Source organism: Neolamprologus multifasciatus, chromosome 17 (genome assembly GCF_963576455.1).
Source record: "Neolamprologus multifasciatus chromosome 17, fNeoMul1.2, whole genome shotgun sequence".
In the NCBI taxonomy this organism is placed as follows: Eukaryota; Metazoa; Chordata; class Actinopteri; order Cichliformes; family Cichlidae; genus Neolamprologus; species Neolamprologus multifasciatus.
In genome coordinates, this window is record NC_140455.1 from 32,695,756 (window position 1) to 32,719,852 (window position 24,097).

The window sequence follows — 24,097 nt, forward strand, 5'->3', positions numbered from 1 at the left end:
TGACTTAAACTTCTGAGTAAGTACAGGGTGGGCCATTTATATGGATACACCGTAATAAAATGGGAATGGTTGGTGATATTAAAGTCCTGTTTGTGGCACATTAGTATATGTGAGGGGACAAACTCCTCAAGATGGGTGGTGACCATGGTGGCCATTTAGAAGTTGGCCATCTTGGATACAACTTTTGTTTTTTCAGTAGGAAGAGGGCCATGTGACACATCAAACTTATTGGTAATGTCACAAGAAAAACAATGGTGTGCTTGGTTTCAACGTAACTTTATTCTTTCATGAGTTATTTACAAGTTTCTGACCACTTATAAAAATGTGTTCAATGTGCTGCCAATTGTGTTGGATTGTCAATGCAACCCTCTTCTCCCACTCTCCACACACTGATAGCAACACCGCAGGAGAAATGCCAGCACAGGCATCCAGTATTCGTAGTTTAAGGTGCTGCACATCTCGTATCTTCACACCATAGACAATTGTCTTCAGATGACCCCAAAGATAAAAGTCTAAGGGGGTCAGATCGGGAGACCTTGGGGGCCATTCAACTGGCCTACGACGACCAATCCACTTTCCAGGAAACTGTTCATGTAAGAACCTGGCACCCATAATGTGGTGGTGCACCATCTTGCTAGAAAAACACAGGGAACGTGCCAGCTTCAGTGCATAAAGAGGGAAACACATCATCATGTAGCAATTTCAAATATCCAGCAGCCTTGAGGTTTCTATTGATGAAGAATGGACCCACTATCGTTGTACCCCATATACCACACCAAACCATCACTTTTGTTGTTCCAACAGTCTTGGAGGGATCCATCCAATGTGGGTTAGTGTCAGACCAATAGCGGTGGTTTTGTTTGTTAACTTCACCATTCACATAAAAGTTTGCCTCATCGCTGAACAAAATCTTCTGCGTGAACTGAGGGTCCCGTTCCAATTTTTGTTTTGCCCATTCTGCAAATTCTGTGCGCCGATCTGGGTCATCCTTGTTGAGATGCTGCAGTAGCTGGAGTTTGTAAGGGTGCCATTTGTGAATAGCTAATATCTGCCGAAGGAATGTTCGACTAACCCCACTCTCCAGTGACATGCGGTGAGTGCTACGCTGTGGGCTCTTGCTGAATGAAGCTAGGGCAGCCACTGATGTTTCTTCATTAGTGACAGTTTTCTTGCGTCCACATTTTGGCAAATCCAACAATGAACCAGTTTCACGAAACTTAGCAAGCAGTTTGCTAACTGTAGCATGGGAGATGGGTGGTCTCGTAGTGTGTCTTGTGTCTTGTAGTGTGGATAAAACAGAAGTTGTATCCAAGATGGCCGACTTCTAAATGGTCACCATGGTCACCACCCATCTTGAGGAGTTTGCCCCCTCACATACACTAATGTGCCACAAACAGGACGTATCACCAACCATTCCCATGTTATTACGGTGTATCCATATAAATGGCCCACCCCGTATATGTTTTTTAAGCACGTCTTTTATCCTGTCTTCCTCTCCTCACCCCAACCGGGCTGCCCCCCCACCTGGGCCTGGTGGTGCTGGAGGTTTCTTCCTGTTAAAAGGGAGTTTTTCCTTCCCACTGTTGCCAAAGTACTTGTTCATATGATTGTTGGGTTTTTCTCTGTATGTATTATTGTAGGGTCTACCTTACAATATAAAGCACCTTGAGGCGACTGTTGTTGTGATTTGGCGCTGTATAAATAAAATTGAATTGAATTAAAAGTCAAAATTTATAGATAATACCTCAGAATTTGATTTACCAACAATGAAGAAAAAAATGAAATAAGTCACAGAAACAAGCTTCCACCATAAAGAGTTTGGTGTATGTTCTGAAGAGCTGATGGCTTCATTTAGAAAGTGATGTTAAATAGATTAGTTTATTTCAGACTACAACACATTTAACATCAACAGCATGTTTACACATATATAAAAGATAAAATGTTTCATTATGACCTACAACAACTTCGCAATGCTACATCGCGGTTCAGAGTCCAAGCACAGAAAAATAAGGTGATCAGCTCCTCTTTTTGAGGCCTCCAAATACACACGTCCCTTACACCGAGGTTAAGGCAGTCTTGTTATATTTCCAAAACACAACACAAGCTAATTAACAGATTATTTTGTTTGTATTGGAAATATAAAGTACTGGCTGTTAGCACATTTTTCTCCTTGAGATTTAGTTTTACATAATGGCAGGATTTGTACATAAACATGTACTCTGTAACACTGAAAATCTGAATTAAAAGAAAAAAAAGTGAGCTATCACGCTGTGTTGGCTTTTAACAGCAGGGCAGAGGATGAATAAAAAATGACACATCAAATAACAGATTATTGGCTGCGGGAGAAGTAAGGCTAATTATCTGTTATGTGTTGGAGGCAGAAGCTGTGCCCAAAACAGGAGAAATCTGAACTCGTGCAGCAAGTAACGATGACACTTGATCAGTTCTCTGCGAGTTGTCAAGGTAGTCAAAGCAAACGTGCCACAAGTACGCAGTAACAGAACAAGAAAATGACATAAACCACATCCAGAGGGCCCTAATCTGTTATGTTCACAGGCATAGTTATCCTCAGTGTACGCACGCATGAGGTCAGCAGTCATACCCAGGTATTTTTTTGATATGTGTACATAAATATCTTTGCACAATATGCTAATATGTACAGCCTGCTTCAGATTCACTTTTCTTCACATGTGTAAAAGCTGGCATCCAAGGCACTCAGCTCCAAGACATTCTGGTGCTGCTGGTCAACAAAATTAACCCTTTAATGATTCCTCTGCACATCTATGGTTTAAAAAAACGCTCCCTTTCCACTGTGCGACCTCTTAATGAAGTGGAAGCAGTCACTTTCCCAACAAAAGCTGCCTCCCCCCTCCTTAAAAAAAGATTTTTGTTTTGCTCCGGTTTGTGCAGCAGCCTCAGAAGCTGCATTGCTGTTCCTTCCTGTACATTCATATGCATTTCTCAGTTCATATACTCAGTACATGTCCCTGTATATTTCTTGCAGCAGCGGGTGCAGGGAAGTTTCCTCTGTCGTCTTAATTTCTTGCACCAGCTGAGCATGCTCAGTGACCAGCTCCCGGAGGTCAGCCAACTTCTGCAGCAGCCTGGGGAAAAGGAAGGTGTCATCTGGGTGATTGGCCAGCAGGTGGAGCCGCAGCGCCTGAACAATGTTTTCCTGCAACTGCTCTACTACAGGTACGTCTACCAGGCCTGGACGATCTTTGGGAGCAGTGGGGGAGGACAAGATAATGAAGAAGGAAAATTCAAATATGTCTTTTTCTCTTTTAAATTATTATTCTACCACCTATTATCGGCCTTTTACCTCCACAGCAGATAATAGCAGCCACAAAAAGAGCTAGGTCGCTGTCGTCCAGCTCCAGAGAGTTGAAGCGTGTGGCGAACTGGAATTTGGGCTCCATCATGTCACTGAATGGTCGGCGGAGACTCTTGAGGAACTCACGGGTGATAAAGCCTCCACCACGGGCCACCAGGAGGCCGTCCTTGTTCATGCACGAGGCCAAGAGGGTGAAGAGGGCTTCGTAAACACCGTACTTCAAGAGAGTCACCTAAAAGGTAAATAGAAAAGCAACAGCATGAGAACACTCATCTGCTCTTCCTTCCACTTCTCACCATAGAAGGCAACCTGAAACCCACCTGATCATTCAAATCCAGACTCTGGAAACCCGGCATAGCCTTGGCAAACTCCGTTAGCTCTGTGACAGTCTCAACTGAGGTGCTCTGGCAGCAGTTGAAGAGCCTGGCTTCGGCCTCCCTCTGCTGAAGCTCCCCGCACGATACAGCCGGACTCACTTGTCCGAGGACGCTGTCAGACTCCGGATAGTCGTTGTTTATCATATGGACCGCTAACGTTCTCTCCGCCAGCTGGAACGTCTCCATGTCGTGGATGATGAGAGGCTGCTGGGAAATACAGAATCTGTCGGTGAGGTAGAGGGCAGAAATATAGAGCAGAGAATATTCTTAAACTTTATTTTCCACTTTACCGGCTTGCTAGTTTTTCCAGTGAGTATGAGCCGTGCTTTTGCCTTGTTCATGTTGAAGTTCTTCATGTAGGCATCATGGATCTGCCTGACCAGAAACTTGTGGTCAGACATTAAGGGACTTTCCACCTCTTTCTCAACCATCTTGCTTTCCTCCTTCAGCTTCAGTTTTTCTGCCTGGGGCATACGACCAAACCGGATGGCTGGTACATAAAACACTGGTCATTAGAAATTGCCACAGGACTTTCTTTTTTTTCCCTCCCTCACATTGCACAATAAATTGACATATGGAGCCATAAGGCTTATGCTGCCTCAGAAAATATTCAAGGATTCAAATATGCACTAGTACCCTAAAAAAAAAAAAAAGAAAGAAAGAAAATCACGTACAACAGATCTGGTACATCCTGTTCTATTTCTATTCTTCTGAGGCATGCCATGTTCCTCTCATGTTTCTGATGCTGCTAGTGGGAGGTCATCACAACAAACTCAGTGACCCTCCAGCATTCACTGCAGACGACGGGCCAGATGTCACAGCAAAAGCATACTGACTGAAGTAGAGCTAAATTACCAAGGAACGACAACCTGCTGATGTTTTAAAGAGCACATGTTGAGACTGAGGATGTTCAGACTCTTATTGGCAGTTCACAGTGCATCAGGCTAATCACCCTCAAGTTCTTTCACTGCGATGTTTCAGCAGTGCTTTGATCAGACTAATTTGTTACATACATGTAACCTTAGTTCCACATATGAGGAAAAGATGTATGATACCAGTTTTTCCATATCAACAGATGTCGGGCAGGTAGAATCACAATTTTACCCTTTTGGTTAGCTTATAATAGCTAGCTTATGGTAGCTAATGCTCGCAAACTTAGCCTGACCTTTAAGTTTATCACTGGTTGTTTGAGCTTGTTCTCAGATTATATGTTTTACTGTTTACTCTAATCCTGTAACTGTGACTACACTGGCTTGTTCATGTTGAAGTTCTTCATGTAGGCATCATGGATCTGCCTGACCAGAAACTTGTGGTCAGACATCAAGGGACTTTCCACCTCTTTCTCAACCATCTTGCTTTCCTCCTTCAGCTTCAGCTTTTCTGCCTGGGGCATACGACCAAACCGGATGGCTGGTACATAAAACACGTCGGACAGGTAGAATCACAATTTTACCCTTTTGGTTAGCTTATAATAGCTAGCTTATGGTAGCTAATGCTCGCAAACTTAGCCTGACCTTTAAGTTTATCACTGGTTGCTTGAGCTTGTTCTCAGATTATATGTTTTACTGTTTACTCTAATCCTGTAACTGTGACTACACTGGCTGATATTTTGCAAACTTTCAACTTTTTCCATTACCGTTGTGGGACATGCCCACAGAGAGGCACTTGTGGAATCTGCAGTACTGGCACTTGTTTCGGTTCTTCTTTTGGATTTTGCAGTTCCGCTCACACTTATCATACTCCAGCTTCAGCCTGATGGTCCTCCTAAAGAAACCCTGATTTGACAGACAGAACAAAAAGACGTTATCACTTAGCTTTCTCAGTGGTCGTCGTTCAACCACAATGCATAAGCAAAAAAATGTACAAAACTAACATATATCCATATTTTCTTACCAGATTTCATTTGTACTCTGCAAACACATTTTGCACCACCTCACAACGTACAAACCTCTGTTGGCTGGCTGTTAAAGCCTTGAGAACTATCCATGAACACCACTTAAAGAAATGACAAGTAAGCTTGTCTAAGAGAGTACAGGCTGTGTTGAAAAAGAAAGGTGGTCATAACAAATATTGACTTTCAAGCTTGTTAAAATTGTACAAACTGTGTTTTTGTCTTAGATACTCTATTTCCATGTATGCTTGCACACGTTTCATTAAACTGAAGCAGCCTGTTTCCCACTTTCCAAGAAAGATTTAAAGAAATATGGCTCAAGACTTGCATAATATTGCATGTGCAAAGTACATTAATACGCACATATTAGTGAATGGGACCCAGTGCCTTTGCATTAGCACCCTGCTCAGAGTCATGAACAAAACAGTTAAGAGTTTGCATATTTTATGCATTTTTGCATTAAATGTGCACCTTTTAAGCTCTGGCAAGATCAATGTTAATATCTTTGGATTGCATTTGAAGGAAATTACACCTGTTCTTAAAGGAAAGGATCTCTAAAGATGTGCAGTAGATTTAATTTTTTTTTTTTTTTGAAGAATATCTCTTTTTGGAGGAGACGTTATAGCCCTCAGATAAGGCAAGGCGCGTGATATTCTAATGCATACTCCACTTACATCAGTAAAATTTCCAACAAGCCAAATGGTCATTAAAGACATCATCTTACACCTGGCTGAATTTATGCTGAATAGCAGCTATTTTATAATTGTATTAGTTTTATTATGCGTCATACGCCACTTTTGTGTCAATTTTAAGCAAAAGAATCTCTTTTGTGTGGGTGGAATCAGCCAATAGAAAGCACTGAAGGCCATTTTACAGTCATCAGAAATGCATTACATAACATTACAGAGCTGCAGAAGGAGGAAAAACAGATGTGTGTGTTTATGCCATACATGTCCCTCATGTTTGTGTTTGGGAAAACAGACACAACCAGAGGCCAGTACTGTGATGCGATATCTTAGCCGGGAGGCGAGCAGCAAGGCTGACAACATAAACAAAGAGAACGATTGTGCAACGCTTAGGAGCAAAAGTCTCTCATTTTTTAAATTTTCTATCACTAAAGGCTTTTCCTGACTCTAATAATATCTCTTTTGCTCTAATGTTTCAGGCCCATTATCACCACAGACTTAAACCCTGGTAGGGCAACATCACAGCGCGTTCACAGTCCCACTGCTCGGTGCGCCTCTCTTTGAAGCGAGGTGCTGAAAATACTCCACAGAGCCCGTCCAGCATGGTAACTGCGAACTGTGACTGTGACATATCAGAAGCAAGATTACTGCAGTCAGAGAGTTTGGAAGCAGTGCCGTCAGAGCACGCCCCGTCACATATGCAGCGTCCAACAGTTCAAGGTCATCACGTCCCTGCTTCAGAACAGCTGCTGTGTGACAGGGTGATAGGTGTCGTGCCAACGCCGGCAGCCGCTCTGACAGCAAGACTGTGGTGATGAATGAGACGCGTGTCGTAAAACAGAGCCCCCGTGGGCAGCTACAGAGTTAGACAGCAATAGATTATCCACCAGATGCACTTTTTTAGCATTAGAGCCAGCACAGTGATCAACCGTCATTGTTTTTTATCAGAAAACCCACCGACCTATGTGCAAATGCAGAAGTAGAGACATCTTTATCGCATTTCCAATCAGCGGCAATGTCGTGGAAAAGCGAAAGATCTTTATTAAAGAGAAGCAAGGCATGAGACGTCAACAGGGAGAAAGGGTCAGAGTTTAAAAACTCATGCAAAAAAGTAGCAAATAAATCTCAGATTAGCAGCAACAACCTGCGGTCAGCTGTGAGGGTGCAATGATCTCATGTGACTGCACAAACAATGCAGCGACCGTCCTCTATGGTTTTTAACACGCGCGCTGGTTACTGAGGCCAGCGGTCTCACTTACCCAATATTCTCAGTGTCGGTGTTTTAAAATAAACTTTTAATCCCTAAATTGTGAAGAATGTCCAAAAAGCAGCAAAAACTACATTTTACTAATCATCAAACCCCAAAAGGGAATAATTAGCAAAGTAGAGCAGTCCACTGTGTCAGTAGCTGCTCTGTGTGTTTATAAATGTGCGTGTGTGTGTGTATTAATGTCATTGACTTTGGCTCTGTGCCAACCAGGACAGAGGTGACAGGCCTATCCGTCATGTCCTCTACTCCACATGACTCGGCTGCGTGTCTCAGAAAGTTTCCACTGGTCTCCAGGTCAGGCGCCTCTGCGCTGCCAGACTTCTGTATGTGTTTTGGTGCTGCGTGCGTTCAGGCATGCACGTGATCTTCTTTTAAAACTTTTAGCTGTGCCATTCAAAAGAACCATGAGTCGAACTGTGTTTTCATTACGTTAATATCTTTGCGCTCCTTTAATCGCCTTTCTCGCGACAAAGTACGCCTGCATGATGCAGTCGATGTGCTCCAGCTGGCTACACGATCCCTGTTTAAGTAAGTTTCTTACCTTGCAGCCTTCGCATGCGTGCACCCCGTAGTGGAAGCCCGAAGCTTTGTCAGAGCACACCCGGCACTCGAGGTTGAGGGTGCTGCCGCTCTCATCTTGGCCAGCCGCTGCTCCGCACACTCCTGATGATGGACTCGAGGCTGGGGTCAAGGTCTCTACAGCAGAAAAGATGAAAAAGACAAGAGGTTACAAGTTTTAACATTTGGCATGATTAAGGATCCTGCCCCTGATTCTTTCCACCAAGTTTCTTACCTGTATCTCTGTACACCAGTGGCACCGATGGGTTGAAGTTGGGGTAGCACTTATGTGAGTAAATATATGTTTTTAAAATTGGGGTCTTTGGGTCAAGCCAAATCTAATAATGAGCTTCTAATATTGTCATTTAAAGCCATATTAGGCTCCAAATCTTGACCAAAACAGCAAGGTAGACCAGAGCCCTACAGAAGGTGTTAGATAGCTTTTTAATTCTCTGAAGCATACGTTCTTGGAAACCAATCTCAACTGGTGATGAAGCTACCCCTCATACTCACCCAGTGCGACAGAGCTGTTGGACCCCGAACCAGTGCTCTGGTACTCTGGAAAATCAAAGCCCAGTGCGTCATCTCCTATAGACTGGGAGATATCACGAAGATCCTCCATCAGGTCTCCACAAAGTGGACTTCCCAGGAGGGAATCCCCCAGTGGGGATGGGGGGCTGTAGTGATCCCTTGCCATGGTAGAGATCAGGGATTCAAACCCTCACTCACCAGACTGTAAAAAAAAGGAGATTTTGGATGAGGAAAATGAAGTCTGTGAGTGTGAAAACACACCTCTGCTAAGGTTTGGACAAACTCCTTTTAAACATCAAACTGATCGTATTGAACATCTCCATCATGCTTATTTTGAAACTTGATGTGATGAGAGAAGGTTGGATGGAACTAGGAAATTAAGAGCCACTGCACATTTATACGCTATAAGCTATATGATAAAGTTGACCGTACTTTGCAAGGGTCTATCAGGACTATAATGTACAAAATCAATATCATATTGTATTAAATAAGACATGCAACTAGTGACTGAGAACATAAGCAGATCAGGAAAGTGTTTATTAAGGTCACAGAACAAGTGAGCAGTATGGTAGTTTTCTCATTAACTTCTATGCAACTTGACATCTTTGTGCAGCTAGAAGTCCCCATCCCCTTTCTGGCCATCAGATTTTATGCATTGGCTTAACTTTTTATACAGTTATGCAATTTGCTAGATATGCGATGGATGACTGGTTGGTTGAGGGACAGATGGACAAGTTCAGGCAGTGTGTTTTCACATGAAGACTACTAAAGCGCGGATATATGAAGCATTTCTCATCTTATCTTACAGTAAAAAACAGCAGTGAGTGCATCTTGAGGTTTATCCACTGGACACCCTCTCAGGGACTCAACAGTGGGTCACAAATGAAACATTTGCCACATTCTTACAAAACATCATAATATGACTCCACAGGAGGCACCGAGCAAGCAGCAAATATTAAAACAAAAAATGAAATGCATGTTTATTGTCGAACGTGTGAGACGACCGTCTGAAAAATGCAAATGAAGGACTGTCTTTCACTCCACCGGGGTCTTAATGCAATAAGAAAGAGTCTATTAAGTTAGTATTGTGAGGACTATTTCGTAAGTGAACCGTGCCTTGTGAGTCAACAGCAGCACATTATCCTAAATGACTTATTTTCACACGTTTAATCCCGATCTGTTCAGCCAAAGTACTCACACATACAGCTGAATTCAAAGCCTTTCACGCTGATATATGAACCTGCACGGAGCATATAGTGTCTATTATATACACTGTTTACACTATGTGAATAGCTTTTAGGTCTACGGCACACAATTTAAAGTCACTTTTGTCTCTTGAGGATTAAAATCAAGACAGAAGTAAACAGTCGACCTGTCTCTTCTTCTGCACGTCTGCTTTCAAGAGTGGATCTCGCTGCGTGTTGTGTGGGTGGGTGTTTGCTGGAGCTCCCAGCTGCTCCCAGCGGGGTAAAGGACATCTGTTTGAACCATCACGCAACACAACAGCACCACGGCCAATGTTCGTGTTCTGTGAGGTGCTCTCTCCAACTTCCAGTAATTTATAACAGCAGATGTTACTGCAGACTTTCTTGATAAGCAGATTAGAACCATCCAAAGCATTTTTTGGCTGCGAAACCTAATAAGGAGGTGACCACAGACGCACAGTTTGTAGGATAAAGGCAGAAAAACACAAGTCTTCCCTGCAGACAGGTGTTTCAGATTGATGGTCTGCTTTCCTAACCCTCTTAAAATGCAACTCATTCATTTTTTACAGTATTGCGTTACCATTTTACCTGTGTTTTAATTACATCAAATCTACCAAAATTGCGATGCACAATCTCAGCTTGCACAGCTGCACACATCTGTAAGGCATGCATGAAAAAAACCCCAAGTGTGACTGTACAACTTTCGCTGTTTAAGCTACTTTAGACTTAAAGCATGCACTATGACAAAAAAAGGGGTTGAAAAAAGTTGCTAAAATCCTGTCTGTGTTAGGAAACATGCCCTCTGTGAACTCCTGAGCCCCACCAGCAAGGATTATATTGATCCGAGCATGCGTCTGTATGTTTATCTAGTCTTTGTGTTGCAGCATTTAGGGGACAGGTCGCGACAGGACTCTGACACCATGTAAATAAGTACGGGTGTGCAAACAGATGTGTGCCGGCACCTGCAGCACGCCATCAACTGCACCCTACAGAGTGTATTATACCTGTGCCTAAAGGCTTTTCTAACAAAACACAGCAAACCTTTTGGGCAGTCATTGACAAACTTGCTGACAAACTGGTTTGTTAAACTGCTTTGATGCAGAGCGTGTGCCCGCTGATAAATTGTTGCTCCTGGGTGCTCAAAGAGATTTCTTCATCAAAGGGTAGATTGAGTAACTCCTGTACATTCTGCAACAATACACAGCAGATAAACCACAGATCAACGAGTTAAAGTCCAGCCATGATACTCATTTCCACATATTGTTATTTTTCTTGGGGTCTAGAGTCCAACACACACACACACACACACACACACACACATTTTCTTATCCTGGTGAGGACATCTAATTGACATAATGCTTCCCCTAGCCGCTTACCCTAATCATCAAACTTGAATACCTAACCCAAACCCTTAAACCAAACCATAACTTAATTGTGACTTAATTGCTCCTCTCCTTTTCTAATCACCGCCACACTTTTTTTGATTGGCCGCCCCTCCCAAACAGAAGGTTATGTGCTAACTCTGACATCAGACTGAATTTAAAAAAAAAACTGAAGCTACCCTTCCATGCCACCTCCATATCCACCACTGTAACAGTGGATAAGAGATAAATTAAAAAGGCATACTAGACGCCGCTTAATGAACTGTTAAATCGAAGGGATGTTGCAGAGGGTATGGCGATTTGTTGGTGAATTCTTGGAGTTTGGAGAAAGGTGAAACTTTAAGGCTGTAGTTTCTAAAATGTGAGAGCTTCCTGGAGCTTTTCTTGGGTTTACATTAAATACATCTTAACTCTGTCTCTACTTTATTATCATTTGTTATGGATTAGTTGGATGTGACAGTATTTAATGGTCCCAGCATGCCTGTAACTGTGGCCTGTCTCATTCATGTATTAAAGCCCTAACAAGGTGACAGCAAAGTTAATTGACTATATTTCCGTTTGAGTCCAGCCCATGCTTCCCCTCTACCTCAGAGGACATTGTGTTTTAACTCCCAGAGGAACTTTGATCCCAGAACTTAGGGCTCTATCTTTAGGTTAAAGGAGGAGAGGAAACAGGAGCTGCAGCCAAAGACCTCGGCTGGACTCAGGAGGGAGCACGTTAGACGATACAAAGGAGCCAAAATCAAAACACAAAGCATCATATTTCTAGTCACCTGGAAAGTTGCACATCCTTTCTTAGCCTTTGTTAATTTTTTTTTTAAAAAAAAGCAACAGCTCACATTTGTCAGTGCTGAATCTGGATCAGCTGTTTGGACTTTTCGAAAACAAGGTCATCCACTGGCCACAGATTGAAAAAATAAATTTAAAAATCAGGCACAGAGTAAACGTAAAAGCCACATCAGTCTTGCATCATCAAAGTATCTCTTTGCATTGCTGCACAGAGTGTGACATGGAAGCATATCTGGGGCTGCAGGGGGAAGCGTGCCTTCCAGTGTGCGTCTGCGGTTTAGTCACAACAGATGAAGACGTGACTTAAAGGAAGTTTATCTAGAGCTCACTCGCAATACAGCTCACTAAGGACAAGTGTGTGTGTGTGTGTGTGTGTGTGTGTGTGTGTGTGTGTGTGTTTTAAGAGAAAAGAGATACAAAGTTAGCCACAGTGTCCACTTCACTTATACTTTCTGCGCGATTGAATAACAAAGTTTGTTGAATCAACAGGCAACTGCACAGAGCTTCTTACATAGTTACATAACATTATAGAAATAAATGTTGGTAAATACCTCAGCTCGGAGTCTGCTATCCGGAGCATTTCAAGCTCTCGCTGCCGGAATGGACGCCTGTGCTTTATCAGAGGAGGAGGAGGAGGAGAGAGCTGCTTCGGGCCCGGGACGCTCACGGATGCGCCTGCTGATCGGCTCTGCTGCCTCCCTCCCTGCTGTCAAAAACGTCATCCTCAGCAGGAAATAACGTAGAGAGGGACCGCAACATGGCGCACACACCTCCTGACACACCTATGGTTTCAACCAATCGGAACACCAGAATTGTGTGCGGCTGGGGGGGGGTGTTCGGTAAGACACGATCCCTTCTTGGTGGCTCGGTACAGCATGGGCGGTGCGGAGGCGCATTGTCTCCTTTATCTGTACCCGGTGAAGGGCGACTGGATCTCTCTGCCTGGGCCTGTAAGATTAATGCCATCCGATCGCCTCCAAAACCACTTCCTGTAATTAAAACGTCAGCAGCGTCATACTATCGAGTAATAATTACGTGAATGCTCAATAAAACGACAGCTTTTCCAGTGACCCGCCCGCTGGCAGGCAGTTTGGTGATAATCTCGCTGTAAGCAGCGTGTGCTTTTCAAATATCCCGCAAGTATCAAATGGATATTTTTGTGACACTATTATGACGTATTTTACTGCAGTTAACAGTGGTCACTTTTCATCTTTAAGGACCTTACAAAATACTCAAGATGGTTGTAATTTAGTCAGTAAATGTTTATATTTGCAGGCTAATTACTGTATCAGTGAGTGTGTCAAACATGAGGTTCCGGGGCCAAACTCGGCCCGCCAAAAAGTCCAACCTGGCCCACTGGACAGCAGTGAAAAATGTGAATGTGAACGGTATTTTTCTAGGTTTTCTATTTTTAATGAACAAATATCAGAATGAATTAAATGACAGAAACGTTCCTGTTTTGTTTATTATCCATAATAGGAAGTTTATTTTTTATAGTGGATCCACAATATATATATATATATATATATATATATATATATATATATATATATATATATATATATATATATTGAAGTATTATTACTATAGTACAGTGTGTGCAACGAGCCATTTTCAACTGTAATTTTACCAGTCTGTTACTTACAGAGTCGTGCTGACAGATTTCTTCCATTTTCAGCAGCATTTCTTTATTGTGTAGAAAAACTGAGACGTACTGTTGAAATGTGTGGCATTTAGTTCATGGTTTAACATCTTTACACTGGCATGGAGTTCCACTGGTCTGACCCACTTACCCCCTAAAGTGGGATATATGTGGCCTACAGTGTAAAATGATTTTTGACACCCATGACTTAACCTTACAAACCCTTTAAGGCCAAGTATATAATATTTGATACATGACTTTGTCAGACCTCTATGTTATCATTGTGACCCCCGTCACTGAAGCACATGTTAAAAAAGAAAACAAAATAAACTGCACAACACATATATGCAAATTGATGACTCATTGCTTTTTTTGGTAATTTGTCTAAAGGTCCACCCCACCCACCACCAATTTAAAACAATCAAACTAGCTGAATGAACTTTTGCTTCTAATTCCAAACCTTCTCTTTCACAGCTTTTTGTTCATTAGTGTAAAACTTGCTCTATTGTAGCATTTGTGTGAAGCCACACATTTCAGGTCACAATCAGAGACATGTGCTGTGTCCAAGTATTGCTGGGAAATGACAAATAAGTCTGTCTCTTGGTGTTATGCTGCTCACAGTTAAGGAATAAGAAAGTGAAGGTCATTTTAGTGTCAGCCTAATTTGCAGTTGCAATCCAAATAACAACTGAGTGTTTGAATGGCATTCTACCTACTAAGCCACACACTGGGATACAAATCATGGCAATCTTTCAGGTGTTTGCCTTTTATTTACACCTTAAAAAATCCCCATCTTCTTTAAAACACATTTAAGAGCATGAATAAGGTAGGCGTGTGTACTTGCTTTTAAAACGGTTGCTCCAAAAAGCCTCCCTTCACAATTTAGTGCTAATGGCACTTCATACTGTGGCTACCAGCTGGTGTTTTTTATTTGATGGTGTACACTTGGAAGATTTTTGATATTTAACTGTGACTATGGAACACATACTTGACCTGTGGCAAAATTAACTTTATTTCAACCATAAGCACGATGTTGTGTCAGTGCTGCTGTAAGGTTACTTTAGTTGGCAGAAAGCAGCCCTCCTTTCCTGCCTGGACCTCCTACATGTAGGTCAGCAGGACACCCTCATTCTGTACCAACTCCTTAGAAATTTATAGCCCGTCTTAAAGTACATCTAACAAATTAGTGTAGACTGTGATTGTCTCCAGCAAAGCAACACCACCGCGTTTAATATCTGGCGCCATCTACTGTGAAATGACACATGACAATAGGATATTTTGGCTGTCATATTTTCCTGTGGACCTGCACAGTAAGTGTAGACGATAAAAACCCCTCATGGTGGCTCAGCGTGTTCTCCCACAAACAAATGGCAGGGTGATAATTTATGATTTTCTTTGGTTTTACCTCGGCACCTGGTCTCCCGTTCCATCTGGGATGGAAACACAAGCTCGTTTTTTCTGAATTCGAAATGGTTTTTAAGCAGCGAGCTACATAATCAGCTTTGGTCAAGGATGTCGCTTGAAAACTCAAAGCAAAAGCTGCACTCCTACGTGTGGTTTCATAAAACAGCATGACTCTTGGCTGTTTGCTCTACCTTCAATTGTTTTCTGGAGTTTTACTTGCCTTTAATCTTGCACAGTATTAACACCTTAATTGGAAGAAATCCCATGCAATTGATTTTTGTTTTAAAGAACAAAAGAGAAATGATGCATGCTTTTTAGGAGACTTTTCTAGACAGATAAAAAGATACACGTTCCTGAGACACAGAGGCTTTGGGGATTAGAATTTCAGGGCATTATGAGCTTCTTAAAGGGATTAGAGACTAAAGCAGCATTTCGAAGAAAATATCCCTTCTAGGGAGACTCTACTGTTGCACAGTTGTTATCAGCACAAAGATCAGACTTCAGCCATTATTTGCTCAGCAATTATTTCTTGTCCAGTCTTTATTTAATTACTGAGGGAAAAGTACAAGCAGTATTAAAACATGAATGCTAATAAAATTAAATAAATGCCTTTTTTATGCCATTTTCCCAGTGCGAGTTACAAATGTGTAAAGTAATTGTCTCTCTGAAATGCATCGTGTGAGTGAGCGCCACTCACCCATACACGTGAACCCTTGAGATCGAATGCCAGTCTTTTGTGGGCCTTTGTAAAAGAGACTGTCCCATTTTTCAGAGGCAGGGAAAATGACAAAGATGCGTGCGCTCCTGTGATGTATTGCTGCCCTCCAGGGAAGGCAGTAGGTTGTATAGTTAGCTCCTGATGGGGTAAAATCACAACCCTGAAACCACACAACCTACTACCTCACCCTGTACGAACATCATAAAGCACCCAGGCGGGTAAGGAGAGGATTTGTGCGCGAGTCGCTGAAAGCAACTTTGTTATTTATTATTGCAATGAGGATTGCCATGATAATGTCAGTTGAAATGTTACACGCTGCACATAAAAGGATGCACTTTGAACTGTTGAAGCACTTGCAGGAAAAGTTACATGAAAAAGCTGCAAAAGTAAAAGTGGCTAGATTTCACATTACTTCGCTAAATTTACTACACGCTGTGAGAACAAGCTTCACTGGTTACAACTTCAGACTAGCAGAACTTACCTTTTTTTAAAATAATAAAAGAAAAACAACAAGCATCAATAAGAAGAGAACAATTTCCCACAAAAATCTGCACATTATTTTAGGTTAAACAAACAAACGAGTCCAAATTCAAAAGTCATGCTTCTTATCCTCTTGTGGGTACGATGATGAAGATGATGTTATTACAGCCGCTTCAGGAAAGACAGTAAGTTGTATAGTCATCTGACAGCTTGGGAATGACCCTAAAACTATACAACCTACTACCTCACCCCAAAGGACAGTTTAACTCTCGCACGGCTCTCCAGTCGCACCCAGTCGACCTGTGGGAACAGAAACTCAACGACAACTGACCTTTGTGAAATTAGGACAAGACTTAAAAAAAAACTAACTACAGATAAGCTGTAATGGGTGGAGTTAAGTGTGTAAAATTGAACCACAATTCAATGTAATAAAACAACAGCATCACAAATGTGCCGATGAAAACCATAGCATCCAATTAAAGGCAGAAAAAACAGGTGGATCTTCATAAAGTTGATTTTGTCATCGTTCCAAAGGTCAAAGCTGAACTTCTGTGTGCTTGTACTGTTAGTGTATTGTACTGTATGTAATGTAGGCAGCTATATTCAATGTCATGTGAAAACGGTAACGTAATTAAATGTTTGTAATTTTAAATAAAGCCAGTTCTGTAGTCTTAGCAAAACATCATCATGAAGCAGCACTTAAACTTACTTAATACACAGATAAAACACTGCATGTCCAAAAAAGTGCTTGTTTTACATTTTAAGAAATTAAACATTTTTATTTCTGTTGTATTCAATCCGTTTTTGTTCTTTTTCTAAACTTGTTAAATCCTGACCCAGCTGCCAATCTATCAGAGGTTAAACACACGCAGACACACAACATCTCACAATCACATCCACACCCACAGACACATTTCTAATCACTATTTACCCAACCTAAGATGCACTGTGGGAGGAAAGTACCCAGAAAAACCCACACAGGCACATGGAGGACATCCATGCAGAAAGGCCCCAGCTGATCATGAGATTCCTTATTAATTTTTTTTATACATTTAAAGGAGAGGCTTAATATGTGAAATGTGTGGTAATTAAAAAACAAAACAAAATACACTCAAAACACTTCCTCTGCATGTCACTTGAGCTTGGCAGGTCATCTTCCCTGAGCAGGTCTGTGCGGTCTGTCAACTCGCCTCCTCTCAGGTTTCCTCGTCTCGATGCTGACAAACGAGAGGAGAGAGTGAGCTGCGCTTCTCTGTTCAAAGGTCAGACTTTCACTTCTTGTCTGACACAGGAGCATCAGAAAACAACAGAGCACCTATATCAGCGTGCTCACACATGTCATACACGATGGATACAGAGAGCGGTACGTGGGCCTCCTTCAGTGCCGGTGTGCAAACACACGACTGCAGGTGCTTGCATGTCTGCATGTGAATGTGTAGAGAGTGCAAGTATCCTGTGGGTGTATTATTCATGACTATCCTGTTGCATCGCTCTGTATTGCTACCTGGTAGTTTATTAGAGGAACACACACACAGTCACACCATTAAAAGTGACTCCAAAACTGTCGTCGTGTGTCGTGTGTTGTGCTTCTGTGTGTGTCGCAGGAAACCTTGGTGCAAATGAGCAGATTTGTATGTAAGAGTGTGTGTTGGCCTGAAAGGTCGAGCAGACGAGGTTGTGGTTGTTTCAGGGAGTTTCCTGAGTGAGACAGGAGAGGCTGCGGCTCTGCTGCGGTTTCCCCCTCGAGTTGGGGAGCGACGGAGGGGAGGGGAGAGGCGTGAGGGCGCGAGGTGGGGGTCAAACTTATAAAAGTGAGTCACTGCCTTAACTCTTCACGCGCACGCACCAGTTTGTGGCTGTTTTATTGCAGGTCGTTTATCCCATAAATGCCACACAAATCTCTATATGAGCTACTTACTGTCCAACCGTGTGAGGTATAAGCAGGCCTGACTGTGTGTGCAGCTCGCCGTTTCACTTGCACTGCTAATGCGTGTATGCAGGGTATCGGGTTTACACAGGAGAGGCCCTTTTACTTAAAGGGTCATTCCAGGTAAATTATGACAAATGCATTTTCCAGTTTGCTTCTGCTGAACCAACGTTTTTATGCATGTGTCACTGAGATTTCTAACCACAGTTAAATGTCTTTTGATTTTACTCAGAAATATTACGTAAAAAAAAAAAAATTAAATTATCCAGAGTGAAAAGGATGACTTTTTTTGGAATACATAGGACTGCTTTTATTAAAGGTTATTAAATACTATAAACAAGCAGAATTTCATTAATCTCTACTGGAAGTGGGTGGAGACAGAAAGCAAAGCACAAAAACGTTAACCCTAAAAACACAAGGCCAGTCAAAAATCTTAATTTCTTTTGTAATTTTGGGTCAAAAAACCTTTTAACATTGCCCGAAAGCATTACATTAACACTTTTCTTTAGTTAATGTGTGTAATTAAAATATAATTGTTTGTTAAATGTGATTAAAACGTTTTTGATAACACAACTGTTTTACAGTTTGTCAAAAAAAACCATTAAAACTACTAAAGAGAGGCGCAAGTGAGGTCCTCGATCTAGGCATGAACTTGCAAACAACTTTCCAAAAATACATTCATCCAACATTTTGAAAGCACAGTGCCATAAACTGTAAAACTGTCAGGACTGAGCTTCACAGTTATTTGAGATTAACCAATTCACCCTTTGAAGTGAGTGGAGCCGCTGTGTCTGGAGGGTTACAATAATCAGCAAATATAAATCAAGAGTACATGCTTTTTTCACTGCTTGCTGTTTTTTCATTTGTCGTTTTGATTTAACGGCACGCGGTCAGCCGTGCCGCCGGAAAGCCTGAAACTGACGTGAGATAAAAACTCGAGCCTGAACCGAACCCGTGAGTGTGTTTGTGCAGAAGAGCGCCGATCCGAAAATGTTCTAGACGCGTATGCGACTCAAAGTTGTCTTTTAATATCACAAAAATCTTAAGTGTGAGGTGTCCTGTCGCTCTGCATGCAGTTGATCAAAACCACCAACAGGTGTCATGTCTCCCTAAGTATGCTGGGAGAGAGTGCGCAGACCCGAGGGCTCCTGTGACAATGAGGCCTTTGTGTAATTCCGGGGTGCCAGCCGGTGTGCCCTCGTGTACGGTTTCTCTCTAATCTTCATTTGACCTTTAGGCTGACGGCTCTTCTGTCCCATTTTTCCTGACTAATTTCCTTTGAGGAGATTATCTTTGAGCTGCAGCACAGACTTACCGTTTCAGATGACACGACAGACACAACGCACCGATACGAGTTTTGACAAAACGCATCACACGATGCTACGGACGCTTGTGTGTGCTGGAGACGGTTGTGTTTGATAAACTAACAACAAACCGCGGTAACTGAGTTGTGTGCTTGAACCACGCAAAGCAGTCCCGAATGATTTTTGACTGTCCGGGCAAGTACACACACAAAATAGGTGCTGCTATATGCACCAAAAGTGCTACAAAAACATACACGGATTCAATAACAAGAATATAATTTTAAAGAAAATTAATAGAAATGTTAGACTAACCTTGATATCAATGTCTGGCACGGAAAAATAAAGTCACCCCCAAGTAATGACTCTGCAAATGAAAGCGAAAAACAGATAATTATAGTTACACATGTCTGTGCGTGCAGCATTGTTACAATGTATTCACAAAACACACATATGCACACATGTGCACACACACTCGGCAAGGTGTCCATGTATCGCTCAGGTCATAAACCTGCCAAGCAGTTACTTAAGTGTATCATTAAGGCTGATGTAGCATATGTTAGAGTGATCATAGCTCAGAATACTGTAGCTGAATTTAGACGGGATAACTGCATTACCATTCACTGCCAGTGCAGCTTAGATTCATCTCTCAAAAAGGCACTAACTCCAGGAAATTACTACAGGAACTTAGATTACTGTAGGTCCAGAGAAAGACAAATTAGCCTTTAGCCCTTTTTTTTGGTTTGTTTTCGGCATTTCTTTTAGGCATTCGTACGTCTTCATTTTGGTCCAATATTACTTTTTATTAAACAAAATGTGGAATTTTTAAAAGTGCTTATAGTAATATTTAAATATAAACGACAATAACTGAACAATTAGAAACAAAAAACAAAAAGCAGAAAATTAAATATTATAGCTAAAATATTTTTTTATGTTAACAATTAATTTTAAATCTACATTTTAAGCCTGAAATAAATAAATAATATGGACACCATCCTCTGTTTCACTCTCTCTTGCTATCACTCTCTCACACACACACACACACACACACACACACACACACACACACACACACACAGTATTCTTAAAACATTAGAGAAATAATAAACGCCAACTGTAAAGTACATTTACAAAAATGTAAAACAATTACATATTTAAATGTTTATATACATCAGTGAATTACAAATGTATTTCTCATAAGAAAACGAAAACACCAAAAAAAAATTCTCAAGTCTTTTAAAAACTACACTAGAGTTATCCGACGATTAAAAAATAAAAATACAACAAAATAATTATTTTTCACTTAATAAACTAAATTGTGTACTAATATAGTAAACACACACACACACTCTTTCTCAAGGACTGTTTTGCTACACCTTCAGAAAATAAAAAGCTAGAATCTCCCATGAAAATCTAATTCATCTAAAACCTTCCCTGAAATAAAAACACTTCATGAACAACACAAACTCTCACACACACATACACACAAACAGGGACTGAAACAAAAAGAAGTGTAACTGAAACTAAAAACAATCTTTGTGTTCTCACATCTCATTTCTGCTTTGCTGCTATACAAATTAAGTCGTCTTCATACCAAACTGACTCCATCTATAAAACTGACACTTCCATTATATTACAAAGTAAGTCATTAAAGTATGTATATTTGTAGTTTTTAAAAATGGATCATTATGCTATTTTACTATGTGTGTGCCTTTGTATTTTACTGAAATGCACCTGTGTGTATGTTTGAGGGAGACTGTGTGGCCATCTGTAGTGCATTGTGTGTGTGTGTGTGTGTGTGTGTGTGTGTGTGTGTGAGAATGTTCAGAGGAGGAGGCTGTGCCCTGCACTCCTTGGGAGAGGCGTGGGAACCCTATTCATCTTAGGAGCCAGGGTTCATTGTGGGGTACACAGCATCAAATGTGTCTGGTTGTTTGCCTGTGTGTGTGTGTGTGTGTGTGCGCAAGATGTTGTGTGATGGTCTTTATATTCGCTTTCTGAATGTCGTTTACTTTTCTAATGTTTTGTAATGACAACATTTCGATTACAAGCTTACGATGTTACATTCACATTTACAGTAAATATCTAAACAAAAAATATTTACTTGCTTACAGGAATCACGGCAGGAACAATTAATGGCTCTTCAAACATAAGAAAACAATGTGCGCTGCATTAAATCGCTCAAAAAACTACAATTTACTGCCAGATTTGCAAGGGAAAAAAGTAACGCTTATCAATTTCAAAAGCTGGCCAGGATTGCTTCCTTCATTTTCCCCAGATGAAATATTATTTACAGACTTGGCAATATCTTGTGGACATGTACTGTACAACGTATGATGTGAGATGAAATAAAAAGACCTAATAAATAAGGAGTTTTGCGTATACAAAAAGCAAAAGAAAATCGCTAGAAAAATATTTTGATATGTTTCCAAACGGTGATCGATAGTTTTCAAGGCGCTAAAAACATTCTGAAGCGGGCTTCTCTGTATTTAGACAGGACAGCGGATTCCAGTGCTTCCTCACACAAATATATTGGATTGTACTGTGTTTCTAGGAAATGTGTGTTCATTAGAGTTAAACAGAGAATGTAGGAAGGTAAAAACAAACAAAAAAGTCCGAGCAGAAATGAGAAGACCGCCATATCCTGCATCTGACTCCTGCAGTTTTCACTGCTACACCTAAAGAGTAAATGTGTCTAAATGCTGCTATATAACTAATTTCACCTGACTGAGGGTCTGAAGAACAGGGATTGGATGCACTGAAGCGACGTCAGGATTTCCTGTCAGTGTGACAGTGATGGAGGAGTTTAAGCCAGGCTCAGTAGTGTGAGAGTGGCGGTTGAATAGGCCTGTCAAACGTAGGATGTAGGTGGGATGACTAGAGCTATCTGTGATGACTCACGCTGCCTCCACTCCTACCTTTTGGTCATGGTCGACTCTGATGTGCTGAGGTGTTCAACGTGGAGTGATATCGATTTAAAATAAAAAATAAAATTTTAAAAAAGCAAGATTTTCAATTAGCGAGCTTTTCAAAAACTGATTTATGGATGATAATTAAAAGATGCCAAGTTGAATGGCACTGCTGAGGGGTGTGGCGCACTCAGTGTTTTAATTATGTGGAAAATTTAATATAATACGGACAAAATTAGAGCCGATATTCATCGTCATGGATGAAGTAGCAGTTGTAATCAGGGAATAATAATATAACCTTTTTCATTTCCTTTAAAAAGCAGAGCACTCCACTACAGTCAACATGTACCTCTCAAAACGTGTGCGTTTACAGTTTAATCAAACCATAGTCTGTAACCGAGCGAACGAGGGCGAGCTTTAAATCTTAATGGAGTTTTTTTTTAGGAAAAAGTTTTCGTTTTAATAAAGCGTCATAAACGATGTGTCCAAAAAGGCCTGTTTGAGCCATATTAAAGCTACGTGGGGCCACGTGTCAGCACTGACCCATTTTCTAATATTTAACCTTTACTTCCAGGGAATAAACTAGGCACATATTCATTAAGATGAGGTTTTAATAGCAGAGCTCAATACGAGTGGCGTTTAATCATTTTCTGATAGACCTGAGAAGAGGGGGAGAGAGAGAGACAGACAGACAGAGGGAGAGAGGTAGAGATAGAGAGAGCATTGTGGTGGGGCTCGGCCTTGTGTAGCAGGCCTTCCCTGGCCATCAGCCCAACATTACAGCACTATTCCTTCTCTGCTCCCTCCAAAAAAGCATTTCTCTCTGTGAAACACACGAAAGGCCGATCCGGAGTGCTAAAGTACAGGTAGGAATGCACTAGAGAAGAGATTTGCTCAGTTTCGTCGAAATTTCAAAGCCAATGCCACGTTTCTAACTAGTTTGACTATATTTAGTTAAGCCTGCTCTCACTGGATAGTCATGTAGCCCTGGAGGAAACAACACCCAGACACAATGTTCATACACACTAACGTGGTGATCAGGTCACACGATGCGGCTCTCCACATTCGTTATGTCTTCATCCTTTGACAAAAGAAAACCACTGCATGTGTGCAAGCACCACACACCTAAGTATACACACACACACACACACACTTACCTCCACACCCACACACTCTCTCTCTGACTTACCCACTGAGACTTTGAAGTAACTGTCCCACACCACAGCAATGAGCTATCCTGGATGAAGCGGCTGTGCTGGACCCATCCGTGGCTGCACACAGTATGTCCACATATCCTCTCTGTAGAGAAGGGCAGAGAAGGAGCTTGGATTCAGTCACACAGCTTTGCACTCCCTGCAAGAAGTAGGCGGGCACGCCAACGACAGACCCATTCAGAGTCCCAGAAAGTACCAGCCTCCGTGTCTGCCTCAGTGCCTTTCCTACAATGTCTGTCCGCGCCTCTGCCCGGGATTTGCCCGAGATAATCTGCCCACTTCACCCCAAACCCGTCTCTGAGCGTTGGGTAACCTCCCTAACCTGAGCTAACTGCTTTCTAATATTTACAAACCAGCTCCTCTCGCTCTCCCCTGTCTGCCAGCTCCTTGTCTGAGACTGTCAGGGCCGCCACAATGGAGAGGCCATGTGGGTTTCCCATGGAGTCGCGTGTTCCTCCCGTCTGGCAGTTAACAAGGCT

General features: G+C 41.7%; 1 protein-coding gene and 1 long non-coding RNA gene across 9 annotated transcripts in view; both read right to left on the reverse strand.

Moving 5' to 3' along the window:
• Positions 1–1,864: 1,864 nt before the first annotated feature.
• On the reverse strand, positions 1,865–13,462 carry pparaa (peroxisome proliferator-activated receptor alpha a). Of its 5 annotated transcripts, none has more exons than XM_085137310.1 (8): positions 12,575–13,462; positions 8,630–8,849; positions 8,100–8,254; positions 5,348–5,486; positions 4,002–4,201; positions 3,655–3,918; positions 3,323–3,566; positions 1,865–3,104 (listed from the first exon to the last, which is right to left on the reverse strand). In XM_085137310.1, exons 2-8 carry the CDS (start codon positions 8,811–8,813, stop codon positions 2,962–2,964), a joined length of 1,329 nt encoding a protein of 442 aa, XP_084993436.1. In that variant the 5' UTR covers positions 8,814–8,849; positions 12,575–13,462; the 3' UTR covers positions 1,865–2,961. The 5 variants fall into 5 exon arrangements, with proteins under 5 accessions (XP_084993436.1, XP_084993432.1, XP_084993434.1 ...); XM_085137306.1 differs by having other exon boundaries at positions 1,865–3,219; positions 12,575–13,459; XM_085137308.1 differs by having other exon boundaries at positions 1,865–3,219; positions 3,655–3,915; positions 12,575–13,455.
• Positions 13,463–13,593: 131 nt separating this feature from the next.
• LOC146499690 (uncharacterized) overlaps positions 13,594–24,097 on the reverse strand; it is a 35,565-nt gene continuing 25,061 nt past the window's right edge. For all 4 annotated transcript variants that reach the window (XR_014870104.1, XR_014870106.1, XR_014870105.1 and 1 more), the window contains 3 exons: positions 23,594–23,703; positions 19,811–19,862; positions 13,594–17,484 (listed from right to left, as the gene is read on the reverse strand). This is a non-coding gene — a long non-coding RNA (uncharacterized LOC146499690). The remainder of the gene's footprint in view (positions 17,485–19,810; positions 19,863–23,593; positions 23,704–24,097) is intronic.